At 35.4% G+C, this 13,853-nt stretch overlaps 1 protein-coding gene across 2 annotated transcripts in view; it reads left to right on the top strand.

The window, feature by feature from the left end:
- Positions 1–13,853, top strand: part of GABRG2 (gamma-aminobutyric acid type A receptor subunit gamma2) — a 147,841-nt gene that overhangs the window by 76,908 nt on the left and 57,080 nt on the right. The window contains exons 7-9 of one of the 2 annotated variants that reach the window (XM_080399980.1): positions 8,836–8,988; positions 10,992–11,197; positions 13,092–13,115. In XM_080399980.1, the coding sequence (XP_080256106.1) occupies positions 8,836–8,988; positions 10,992–11,197; positions 13,092–13,115 (383 nt within the window). The remainder of the gene's footprint in view (positions 1–8,835; positions 8,989–10,991; positions 11,198–13,091; positions 13,116–13,853) is intronic. The other variant, XM_080399981.1, reaches the window with a different exon arrangement.

Here is a 13,853-nt window from a genome sequence, read left to right as displayed (position 1 = left end):
TGGCATCAAATTTTTCTTCTGTCTTTATGAAAATTCACTCATGTGCACAGTGATCAAATACTCCAGCCAAAATTATTTTCCTGTGATATATGTAAAAGCATATTGCACTGGAGGAGCTAATATCATCGCTTCATGTGATAAATGACCAATTTTAGAAGTACTGTTTCATGAGGGCTGAACTAGACAGACTTAAGAACTTTCTGATCTGCTGGAAGAAGAAAAATATACATTAAAAATATGTCACTTTAGGTTTTAGACAAGCTAATAATTTGAAGAGATTAAGTTTGAATCCTCATAGAAAATTGTGTGTTTAGAACAACTATTATGTTTTCCTCCTACCACCATAACAGTGCAAGACATCTCACTGAACCACATTTTCAGGCTGACTCAGTACACTCACCAAGACAGTAAATACCAGCAGATTTCCAAATATAGACCCTGTCAAGGCAAGAAAAGAGATGGGGACAAAAGCCAAATGAAAATGCATCAGGACAAATACACCAGTCTTAAGCTATTTACATGATTTTTTCATCCTAAATTAGAGCTGCACCATACAATGTAGTCCAGAGTCTGACTCGGGAGATAGAGGTCTGACTCCAGTCCCTCATTCTCCCCTTTTCCTGCCTTTCGTGGGGGGCAGTAATCTGCATGCAGCCATTGCTGAGCAGAGCATGTACCAGAGCTCTGGTATCATCACCTGTTTTGATGTGACAGAGAAAAGACTTTGTCCATATTTTACCGTTCTTTATTTTATTTTATTTTATTTCTCCACTTATAGTAGTTTTTGGGTAACACTGCTGCCCTCCAGTGTGCCAGAACTGGAAGAAAGGCATACAACGTGAAGGAAATTGGTTGTTTACAGCAATGCCCCACAAGTTTACCAACTAGTTATCATTTATTATTACAGAATATCTGAATAAAAATGGCACCAAGCCTAACTCCTTTTTAAAGAAGAAGGATACATTTAGGAGAGGTTTGATCCTATTTGCTATTATTTTTATAGTTAGTGTTGGTTCAGTAGGTTGGCACTTTAAGAGCTAGAGAGAATTAGAAGTTCACCTGGACCAAGTGGGATTACGGTATTTAGCTCCAACCCAGAAATATAAGGCACTAAACTAATACACAGCAAGATGCAATAACGCCAGCTCTAGAAAAACAATATAAATTTCACATATTCTGGAAATCTCAACACTGCAGACTTAGCCAACAAAACCTTTGGGTCTGGGATCATCACTTTTTACGTGTGGGTACATCATGAAACAAACTGGTCTGTGATTAAAGCCTTTCCGCTCTGTTAAACTATTTTAGTCTTTTCTTTTTTTTTTTTTTTTTTTTCAAATTCATCATGAGTGTCTTTTTTTGAAAAAATATGATTAATTCAGAGTGAAAGTTTACTTAGAGTACTGATAACAGTGAATTTACAAGAAAGGTCCTCCTTAAGGGAGGTATTTACAGAAATCATATGTTACTATTTTAATAGTGTTTCCATGTACCGTGACAAAACCAAAGAAAACACTTATTTTCCCACAAAACTACTGTTTACATATTCATTCTTTTTAAAAAAAAAAACCCCAAACAACATTCCTAGCTGTGATCTCTGCCTAACAGAAAATGAGACTGTTGGACATGTTAACAGTAAAAGAGAGAGAGAACAAGTATATATCTATTAGTTATTAATGAGGAAAAGAAGATAAATTCTGCTGCCACAGTTGTTGTTCATTAACAATTTATGCAGTTTTTACTCATTACTTATAGCACAAAGGTGATGTTACTTTGGTAATATTTCTGTCATACAAATCGGTTTGGTTCTTACAAGTGCCTCTCTATTAATGGAGCCATAGAAGTCAGTTATGCCATTTGAGTGTTTGCATAAACACTCCACGGGAAGAATGATTAGAAAATTTTAAGATTCACTTTTCCACTGGCAAACTTGCAATCATTTCTGATTTCTATTCTGAGGTGACAGTGCCCTCCTGTGGCACATTTTTTATTTATTTGCTTTTTTCCCCATATATACTCCATCCAGAAGGATGAACTGGATAGAGTTTCCCATGTATGAACAAGACATTTATTTATGTACTGCTTTATATGAGTTAATTTTGAAAAAACGTTTAATTTCCATCTATATCATCATATGGTTCTCTAAGTAAATCTTTTACAAATACTTGCTTTTTTTTTTCTGTATGATTTCTGTGTAAAATTAGGAGAGAAAACCCCATTGGAAATCTGGACAGCTGGTGCATGTCTGGGTTGTATGAACCATGTGGCTGCTGTTGGCCACACCGACACTATCGTGCTAACAGGCAGTGACCTGCGTTAATCCTAGTTGTTGGTCATTTGATCAGTCCTTAAAGAACAAATGATGGCCTGAAATTCTGGGAGAGTTTGGCTTGTATGTTACTCTACTCCTGTCTTTTTTTTTTTTTCCTTGACAGTCGTACAGATCCATCTAGTAGAGGAAAACTTTAAATTTTAAAAAGGTATTAAATATTAATAAAGATATTTGCTAGCATTTTTCTGCCAACCATTAATTTGTCATCAATATTATCCTATGTAATTTATTTTCTCTACAGATTTTTACATTTTAGGCATAAAAGTGCTACATTATAAATATTATCAGAATTACTAAAACACACATTGATTTTCATACTGCAAAACACTGGCAAAAATATTTAAGTTTACCAAAGAATCAAGGAAAATCCTGTTCAGAACCTGGGACAGAACACATCCAGTTCTTAGGGGAGAACAGTTCCGCAATGAAGCTCCCTGACATGGAGCCAGCATGAGGCGAGGAGCTCATGTGTTGTTCAGCACATACAGAAATTCTGGAGATTCTAGGTAGTGGACTGTATAATGGATCAAAGAAAGCTGGAGAAGAACAGAGCCATCTCTACTATCTGTCTATGCATCAGTGATGCATAGCTTTGTAAGAAAAAGAGATAGCACAGGGCTTGTCAGAATAAAGTCATCTTATAAAGTCTCAAAACCCCTCTTATCTCTATGGACACATGCCTATGTGCACATCGGTTGTTTTCCAAAACTTTTAACTTAGCCAAAAAGATTTTCACAGAAATGCTAACATGTAAAAAGGCCATACAAATAACTTGACCAGGTGGCCAACATATAATTTTTTAAGCTTTTCTGCAGTTCTTTTAATAATTTAAATGTAGCAGTGGTTTAAACAACAGAAAACAGAACCTTATAACAGCAAGTGTGAGACAATCTCAGCTATAAGTGTTGCTACCTGAACTATAATTAAGACACCAATTTCCTGTGATGTTAGAAAGCTGTTCTTTTCTCTAGCATTTGTACTAGCTTCCAAATCACTTCTGAGTACAAATTAGAGGCTTGTTTCCCCGGTAACTTACACTTTGCACAGTCACTTAGACATGCATAAAGAGAGCACTAATGGGTATAATTTCCCATTCACTTTGCACAGGTATAAATGATTCCACAACCAGGAAGCAATGAAGGATCACACCCACTGTGCTGATTAAATCAGTTAAATACAGTGTACATTCCCCCTGGCTATGCTTCCTGGCACGACTGATTCCTTCTATTGAACCTTTGGGACTTAGGCCAGGACGTACGCACAGATGGTTCCTCAGATAAAGAATTCACTTTCCCGACTGTCTAACAGAGTCAGAATCCTGGTGTTCAAATTACTGTATCACACAAATGTATGGTAGGACGAGCTTCCCAATTTCCAAGGTTCGCATAGACTGCTTTGAGTCTAGGTTAATTGGAATGACACAGGACTGTTAAAAATAAAACCTTTTGTAAGGGCTTAATAAGGTGACGATTACTGAATACTGATGGTATGCATCTCCTTTTCAAAATATCTCCTACTCCAGAAGACACTTCAGGCCCATGTACTTTCTCTGTGTGCAGCAGGGACTTCCCATTCAGAGCAGCATGAAGATGCTGTAGCTCAAGTCAGAACCCTGCTCTGTGTCTGGTGATTTTCCAAACATAATTGGCAAGAATATGCATTTAGTAGAAAACATGACATGAGTATTTATACGTGAGGATAAACATGAGCTGGATAGCATTTTCTTAAGGGACTGCATTGGGGGTTAAATATATGTCATGGAAGAAACTGGTTAACTGTTTATTTTATCTTCAGAGGAAGAAAACTATGTCTATCTATCTATATCTACAAATGTAGATGAATATAAAGGAATAAGAAAAAGAAATATATTCATACAGAGAAAGAGAGAAGAGGGCTAATACATTAAGGATGACTTATTATGCTCTTCAATGTAATAAGATTATTTTTTCCAGGGAAATTCTGTATTTCTTTAAAAATTGAAAATTATCTAGGTATTATTTTCTAGACATATGTAATAGTTATATATATCTTAGAATGGGCGGCAGGACTGTAAGGTCTCTGGTGAAAGGCTAAGTAATCCCAAATCTTCTAATTAGGGTGCCAAATGTTAAGTACTTAAGTATGTTGTCTTACAAAGATACTGCCAGGTTATATTATAATTCATTTCTAGAAAAATCCAAAAGTATATTAGCCCTCCAAACATCAGTCTGGCAGTCTGAGAAGCTTTCTTGCTGCAGTAGACAATATTGGATAAACAAGAGCCAGCGCTCAGGGAAAGAGGATGAAGTAATAATGAAAAGATTATCAATTTGCCAAGTGAGGACTAATGAATGACACTGTGCTAAGGATCAAGTCTGGCTATTTTTTACTAAAAGAATGTCTTAGTTTGACAGCTTCATGCAGACATCACCACAGGAGTGAAAAATCACCTCAGGCACAGAGATAATATGAAAAAAACAGAGAGTATTTAAGCTGGTCCCAGCTGAAGAGCAGAGAAGTCCATGAATAGAGTCAGAAAAAAACCCAGATGTGGATAAAAACAGGGCTGAGGCAAAATTCATCATGAAAGGTGTTATTTAAGCAAAGTACTGTCAAGTCCATGTTCCACAGAGGACTTAATGCATTTTACATTTTGGACGTACGTGTTATGACAACTGATACTAGGTCCTAAATTGCACATCTTTGGTCTTGCATCAGTTTTTATGCTCAGATACTTTTCTTATTCAAAACCTCAGAAGGCCTGCTGTTACATCATTCCAACATCACTTACACAAATGGTAACAACAGCTTCTCTGGAACATTCCACCACTTAGTCCTGTTTTCCTTAATGCTTTATGTATAATTGTTCATATTATATCAAGGCTAGAAGATATAGTCATAGAATCATTTAGGTTGGAAAAGACCTTTAAGATCATCCATTGAGTCTAACCGTTAACCCAGCACTGTCAAGTCCACCACTAAACCATGTCCCTAAGCACCACATGTACGCGTCTTTTAAATATCTCCAGGGACGGTGACTCAACCACTTCCCTGCAGCCTGTTTCAATGCTTGACAACCCATTCAGTGGAGACATTTTTCCTAATACCCAATCTAAACCTCCCCTGGCTCAACCTGAGGCCATTTCCTCTTGTCCTATCACTTGTTACCCAGGAAGAGAGACTGACACCCACCTCAATGCATTACAGAATTATTTGCTTGCCTTGTCTTGGCATTTCCTAAATTATATATGTTATTCTCACTCTTACCTTGCAAAAAAATCATCAGTACATCCCACTTCCTAAAATGCCAACCAAGCAAGGTAAGAAATAAAACACCTTTCTGGGGTATTAACATTATTCCTTCCTTCATTAAGATTCTCTGAAGTAATGGAATTTACTCCATGATGCAACAGTGTCTACAGCACCAGCAGGCTTTCAGATTAGAATGCAACATCTAATTTAAAAGAATTTATGCATCCTTGAATGATTCTTCAGATTGGTCAACTCCATACTGCCTGGCAAGTCATAGTTGACACTGAATTTTTTACTTCCTCTGATTTAACTTCTCCCTTAATAGAAACCTTAAAGCCTATATGAAGTATATACGGTATCTTATTTCCTTAAGCTTTCAGTAAAATAAGGTCTGCTAGGACAATTCTGGGGACTTTTTCTATAAATATAAGGAGCTGATACAGTGTTTTCTATGAATATCATTCTGGAGCATTTTCAATTTTTTTATACTTACATCCATTAGGAAAGGAAATCTTTGCATAAAGGAAGGTGAAATAATATTTGTGAGAGCTGAACAAAATCTAGAACAATTACATCACTTTTTAGAACATATTAGTAGAGATACGCTATTTCTAAACATAATTGGTTAAGCAATCCAGTATAAAAAAAAAAAACCAAACAAAAACGGGGAGGGGTGGAGCGGGGCGGGGGGATTGGGTGGAGAAAATAAAGCAGAAGGCATTGTGTTCAATTAGATATAAAACTCTTCCACTTCCACCTGGAGTGTCTCCAGTTTTTGTAGCAAATACTTTGTGACAGGACACTGCTGTTGCTCCATGGAAATAGATTGTCCTCTGAAGTGCATCTTTGAGATGATAGAGAATTCAAAATAATGTTTCATTGCTGCTGAATGGACCAAGGCCTTTATAAGTTAGTCAATGTTTTAAAAGCTCTTATACATTACATTTTTAACAAAAAATATTTGAATTTTAAAATAGTGCATAAAATATTGTAAAAATGTTATTGTAATAGCTTACTGTTTAAAAAACACTCTGTTAGAGGAAAAATCCACAAAAGCCTCAATGGAGACCAGGTGATCACCACCAAGCTTTCTAGAAAAAACATTATTAAAAAACATATGTGGAAATGGTCTATAAACTGGAAGGACCGAGGCTACTGTCTCTCTAGACACATGTATGCTTATTCATATGTTACCCAAACCACCATTTGGCTTGGTTTACATACACTGGTTTTGAACATGGACAATACATGAAGTCTTTGCAGTATGCCTTGGTCTAGGTCATCTAGATTTGTGTTTCTCAGCACAGGTGCTGAGTTTTGGGTTTGCCTCTAACGCCTGTAAGAAAGTGCTGGCTTCTGTACTAGGTTCTTATATTTTCTGTTCTTTTGAATAGAAGATCCTACAAGGCAAGACTGCTAGAACTATGAAGAGTTGGACAAAAAGACCTATCCAAGTACAGGACAAAAAATATGGAGAAAATAGATACCTAGGATCTGATATATCTGTTCAGCTACTCCAGAAGTGTCTATAGCAGTTGCAGGTTCAGAAAAAAGCAGCAATAAAAGAAAGAAAACATCCAGTTTTAATTTCAATTCTGAGCTAAACTTTTCTACATTTTACATTCTCAATTATGTTCAGGTTTATATTTCATCTCTTTGGTCTGGTAATTTTTTGCCCCATTAAAGCAATATAATAACACTGAGCATGAAAACAGCCTTCTTCAAAATTTTTCCACGGAAGTAGTACAGCTACTGCTCCAAAGGAACAGGAAAAAAGCTCCAATGCTATTAATAGCATATATGAAGGTGAATGAATAAAAAAGTGAATTCCCAAAATTGACAAAATATTCACTTGTCAGGAAGTTAATACATGAGCCAGAGAAGAATGAGTCATACTGTAATTTTATGGCTTAGGTTTTAGTGTTTCTGATCAGTGGTGATTTTTTGGTTTGGGGTTTATTTGATATATAAAGGACATACACACATAATGCAAACTTATATGTGAATTAAGAGGATAATCAGGCTGTAGTTGTTAGAATTGGCTGCTCGTATTCAGCCATATCACCTTGTAAACCACCAATATATAATTTGGTTTTTAAGTTTCTGGTTTAATTATAACAATTAAATTAAAACCAGTTAATCTTTGTGATATGGATGTTCACATTGAAAAAAGTAATATAACAAAGGAGCACCAGCTGAAAAATTATCTCTGAAGTTTCTTCTGTGACCAGGTTCAGAGGATTATTCTGGGGAAAATTAAAATTATGCCTGAAAACAGAGAACTCAATGTTAACTAAAGGTAGTGATCTAAGCAGAATACACATTAGCCACAGAGTCTCTTTAGTAACACTGGAAAGCTATCTCACTCTAAATTTGCAAATCCTATTCTGTTTCAGTTTGAGACTCCTCTGGACTGCATTTCACTGAATTGCAATGAAGTCTTTTGAAGCCTGAGGTTCTGTAGTTCTTTGGCAATCAAGATTTCCCAGAAGTGCTGTAATCTGAAGTAAAGATGAGAACTAGGGTTTGAGGTTTTTTTAGTTTAGAAAAATTACATCAAAAACTGAAGCTTTGCTGTATTCCTGAATCCAGATGGAATTTACTTAATAGTTTGAAAGTGGAAAAATCTGGAAAAAGAATCATGAAACTATAGAATGGGAATTATGTGTTATGCACACCAGAGTAACATATTTTGGGGCGCTTAGGAGATACGTCCTCTAAAAGGATTTGAAGCCACAATACAACAGAAGATCTGCAGGCAAATAAAAAATTAATTGTTGACACAACCTAGCCCTGAAGAATAGTTAAGAACGTGAATAATTTAGAAAGTACATCTGAAAGCATGCATTATTTGAGAGCAGAGCTGAGAGCATGCTAACAGGGACAGCATGGTGACTGGAGGTTTGCTGGACCACCACCACGACTCGAGTGCTTAGTTGCTGTAAGAGGACTATACCAGGCATTTGCAAGTAATAAGGAATGACTTGGGGAGAAAGAAGCCTGCTGTGCTATGCAAGGGAAGTTACCCTTGAAGTCTTAAAGTACAAGTTACCTAAGTGAACCTGCAAGACTGTTTACTTTGATAGTGTGTAAAATCCACCAGTTCTTCAGCTATATCAGTGTTAGGAGGAGTATTTGCCATCAGCGTATCTGGTGAATCAGTTTAATATATATATCTCAGACAGAGAATAGGAAAACCCTAGCTATTACAAAGAAATTCTATGTTGGGTTTTTAACATATTGTTCTATCTCAATATGCTTTTGTTTTACAGGGGACTATGTAGTCATGTCTGTTTACTTTAACCTGAGCAGGAGAATGGGTTATTTCACTATTCAGACCTACATTCCCTGCACACTTATTGTTGTGTTGTCCTGGGTCTCTTTTTGGATTAACAAGGATGCAGTTCCAGCCAGAACATCACTAGGTAAGTTTTTTCCTCCTGCTTTTATTCAAGCATTATGATGTGTAATTGACACCTCTGCAGATCACTAGTTTGTAAATGTAAAAGGAGAGAGATTTTCACAAGCTCTCCTTGTTTAAAAGGATGTAGTCATTTCCAAAGAATGTAACAGCCTCAACTATACTTGCATCTTTTCTTTTTACTGTCAGATCCTAGCTCTTAGTATGGTAGATTGCCTACAATAAAAACTTTTGCATATTTTTAATAAACGTCAAGATGATTCGGAACATTGCTGGATTAGAGGCAGGGACATTAGTTTTATTTGCTTTACTTCCATATCACGGTGACTAGCAATACTAAATAAATAAATACCAAGATGGAATCAATCATTCTAGTTGGCTGTGTGCCACAGGGGTAAAAAGGGGAGAATGTAGTACCCTGACATCTACTTTAGGGACCAACAATCAAATATAGCCTTCAGGCCACAAAATCAACCAAATTTGTTTGTATCAAAATCCTATACATGAAAATGTGACATACAATTAATCAAAGTTAGTAATTTTTATACATTTAGCAACTGTTCCACAAATAAACTGAGACACCAAATTAACCTTGCTTGTGCAAAGCAGCTGGAACTGTAAGAATTAGCAAAGTAGAAACATTCAATGAGAGAAAGTGATACACATATTCTGCTTCAGCATTAAATCCACACAAGTGAGAATTATTTTAGGTTTTCCTTCTGCATATTCATTTATTCACAGAACTACAGCACAGAGCACTGAAGTGCAAAATTAGGGACAGCATTTTCATTCCAGAACTCCCTTGAAAGAAACACAGGAATAGAGGACCAGTGGCTCCCATGACAGAAAGTTTTAAGCATTTCATTGCTTTTTTCATGCCCTCCTTAAAAAAAGGTTATAAAATCTGCTTTAAAAAAGTACAAAATTAATAAAGGCATTCAGCTGTTATTTTAAATTTTACTTAGGAGACAGAAAACAGACTGGCCCCTCTGTTGAGAATTAGTCTATTTGTACTACTGAGGAGGTAAAATCGGTGGTATGAAATTTGCCATATAAACTGTGATAGATTTTAACTGTTCTGATGCATTTTCAATGTTCTTCACATCATAGTGCAGGGACTAATGTTCTGAAAGGAGAAGGGGCGGTGTGGCATGTCACAATACTACTCAGTTATAGGCTACAGGCACTTATGAAAGGCGGAAGAGAGAACTGCTCTGGCACACAGAGACATCTGACCTCACAGTGCTACACATGTAAGGAGCCCTGAGGTATTCTCCCTTCCAGTTTATATGCAAGAAATCACTTAACAAGCAGCAGACAATTTGTATGGGGCTAGCATCTCTTGCATACAACCAGAATGCCTTTCTGCAAGAGAAAAGAAACAATTTTATTTATGTAGCACACATACAAATCTACATGTTTTGTCCTTAAGTTCCTGCTGGATTACATGCTTTATTCAAAATTTTCATTAATTTCTACCTTATAAAATGGCTGCAAAAGTTTCTTTTATGACTTTATGATACTGGTACCATTACTCTGCAACCAAAACCAAGCAAAAAACTTATCCCAACAGCACAAAAAGTTTGATATTGGTCTTGAGGTTACTTTAAAGAATGGAGTAAAGGGATTTTTATACTCCAACATGTTTTTCTTACTCTGACAGAAGTTCTTTCTAGCTCTGGTTAAAGGTTTGAGCACATAAACTCTGAAAAATAATTTCTCAATTAAAAATAAAGAAGGCCCCCCTAAAAGTAAACTACAAAACTAAAAACCTGAATTTCTTAGAATCATAATCCATCTAACCAAAGTATTTTGCAGAGCAGCACTTGCAGTCACCATGCAAAAATATTTCATACCACACGTTAATCTTCAAAGCTGTCACTGAATCCACATTTCAGTTCTGGGATGTGCTGTTTAATATCTTTTCTATATACTTGAACTCCACGAACACTTCAAAACGAGTTCGTTACTTAAGTAATAACATTTCTGTTGTTTTCTATCCACCAGGTATTACAACTGTCCTGACAATGACCACCCTAAGTACAATTGCTCGTAAATCTCTTCCCAAAGTCTCATATGTGACAGCAATGGATCTTTTTGTGTCAGTCTGCTTTATTTTTGTTTTCTCTGCCCTGGTGGAATATGGAACTTTGCACTACTTTGTCAGCAACAGAAAGCCAAGCAAGGATAAAGACAAAAAGAAGAAAAATCCAGTATGTATCTTTTTACCAGCAAGGTTTAAAATTCAGTTAGGTTTTCTGAGAGAGCATTTAAATCCCTCTTTATGCTTGTACTTTATTTTCAGACTTTGCTGTTACATATATACTCTTCTTTTTTATTAATAAGAATGCAATCATTCACCTTGAGAATTAAAAGCTCCTATATGATAGTTGTCTGGTTGCCAGAGAAACCAATTTCTTAGAATAAGGATCCTTTTAACCACGTTCTACAAATCACAACTATTACCAAAAGCATTGTTTATATCATAGATAGAGCTCTTGCTGTGACCTCTACTGAAGAACTATCAGTTTCTGTCTTACCTTTAGCCATATTCTCTGCCAGTAACTTCTGTCCATATTATTGACATGACTGTATTTCTTATTATCAGGACTACAGTTAAACTTTTATATTCAAACTATGGACTGTACTTCTTCTAATTTTCCCTCAAGCATCTGTTTCCTTTTCATCACTTCCTTATCTTCTTTTTCTTACATTTCTTACCTTCTTTATCTACTTCTCTCCCTTAGAAAGAGATTTGGCTAGCAGTTTACGACGTTACTTATGGGTGCATACTACAGATTAAAAAAGCATATATAATAGCAACAATAAAATATCCTGGAAATACCCTCAGTAGGGGTTGGGGAGATTTCCCAGATAGAGAAAAAGTTTGTTTCTTATTTTGTCCAGGACAGATTTCTCTTTGCCTTTTGCAACTTAGCTGAAAAGTCTGCTGTCCAGAAAACCTGAGATAAAATGAATTGGTATAAAATCCTAGAGGGAAAAGTAACCTAAACGTCTACAAAAAAATCCCAAATATGCCTGTGAAAAATGTGAAGAACAAGTTTTTTACATTAATAGAGAGTATTTTCAAATTAATTTCAGGCATCTAGGAAACAATGAATTCACTTGGATTTGCTCTGCTAAAATCTTCAAGGACTTTTGAAGATATCCTTTTTTTGGTTATAATACACAGTACTAAAAATATAAAAATAGTAATTGAAGAATCTTTTATTACACATTAATGCTATAATTTCAACTTTAAAAGCTGTTGAGAAGTTGAATCTAAAAAAAAAAATAAAAAAATGTACTTTTTAGTGGATAAACAACCAGAAAATAAACAGCCAGAAAAACATCTGTAAGACTTAATTAAGAGTATAGAGGAAGAATTCTCACCTAACTTTAGGTATGCTGAAGTTGGATTTGATCACAGGCCTCTCTCTTGGTGAAAATAAAGAGACATTTTAAGAGGATGATGTGTCCTGGCCTGTCTTAGGCCCAAATGAAAGGCTCTCTGTGTGAGTGTGTGTCTTTCACAGTCAATTAAAGTAGCAAAGATTAACTACCTCAGATTTAGTTGTCTCACTTAATGATGTCCATATAAGAGCAGATTACTTGTTCTTTACGTTGCTTATATGTGAGTATTTGTAGACAAACAGAACTATAAATGATTGCCTGGATGCTAACCACAGGTCCAAAAAAATCTAAAAGCAGAGTTTTCAGGACATAGTTTGTAAGTAAAAACAGTTTTTTCTAAAAATGTTTTTTATAATGAATGGTGTCTTTCAAAACAGTTTAACATAAATGATTGGAATCCCTCGGGAATTTGAAAAGATCTGAATGGAGTTTGATATCTTATGCCTTTGGCCCAGATACAAGACAAAGTTACAAGGCAGTGACAAGTCAAAAATGTGTGTGGGGGGGTGTATATTACAGATACTTGTTTAAATTGCTATTATCCCAACCTTTCTATAAATTTAGTTCTTTTTGACTTACTATGTTTTAAAAACATATTTTTAATTTACGTTATTTTTGTCTCTTTCTTCCTTTCTTTTCTTTCTTTAATTTAAAACAACCCTCTGATTCTCTTTTCTGTCTACAAAATGAAAGCTTCTTCGGATGTTTTCCTTCAAGGTATAATGTTTTTTGGAATGGAAATTCACTGCATGCAACTGCTGAATTTAACTATTAGAGCTTATATGAAAGTGGTGTTTTGTTGGCTTTTTTAAAAATGAAACATCTAAGCATTCTACTCAAAGTAACTTCTGAATTAAGTAGAATGGTTACATATTTCTAAACAATTTGTAGAGTTGATTCAGCAGCCCAAATACTGATTCACTATGGCTCTGAACTTAATTAATCTCAAGAGTGACTAACAATATTGGATCACGTGAATTAAGAGAGTTTAATGTTAAAACATTTCTGTTCCTCTCTTTCCCACTTTGCCATGGGATCCAATAGCATCAGCTGCACGAGAAACCTGCAATACACCCTTTTAGAACTCAACTCTGACCCCACCTTTTTTAACCTTTGTGATTTCACTCCAAATTATAAAACCAAATCTGTTCTGATGTTGACCTGAAAAAAATTCAGTGTCATCATCAGTTACTCAAATGCTGTTCCTTATGCAAAAAAGTCAGAGTTTTGAAAGGGTTTAACATGCATATATACATATATATATATTTAAAGCTATCAGTGGACCAACACACTTTAGTAAATTATCAAATATATCTAGCTATGTTCCATATCTAAACCTTATCTTCATTCAGAAATGCAGAGATTTTATAAAAAACCAAAACCAACCAACCAAAAAAAAAACCAAACAAAAACCAACCACCCAGGGAAAAATAGAAACCACATAAAATAAAAGCC

This window comes from Falco punctatus, assembly GCF_963210335.1.
Source record: "Falco punctatus genome assembly, chromosome: 8".
Classification (NCBI taxonomy): domain Eukaryota; kingdom Metazoa; phylum Chordata; class Aves; order Falconiformes; family Falconidae; genus Falco; species Falco punctatus.
This window is presented reverse-complemented; position numbering and strand designations above follow the sequence as displayed.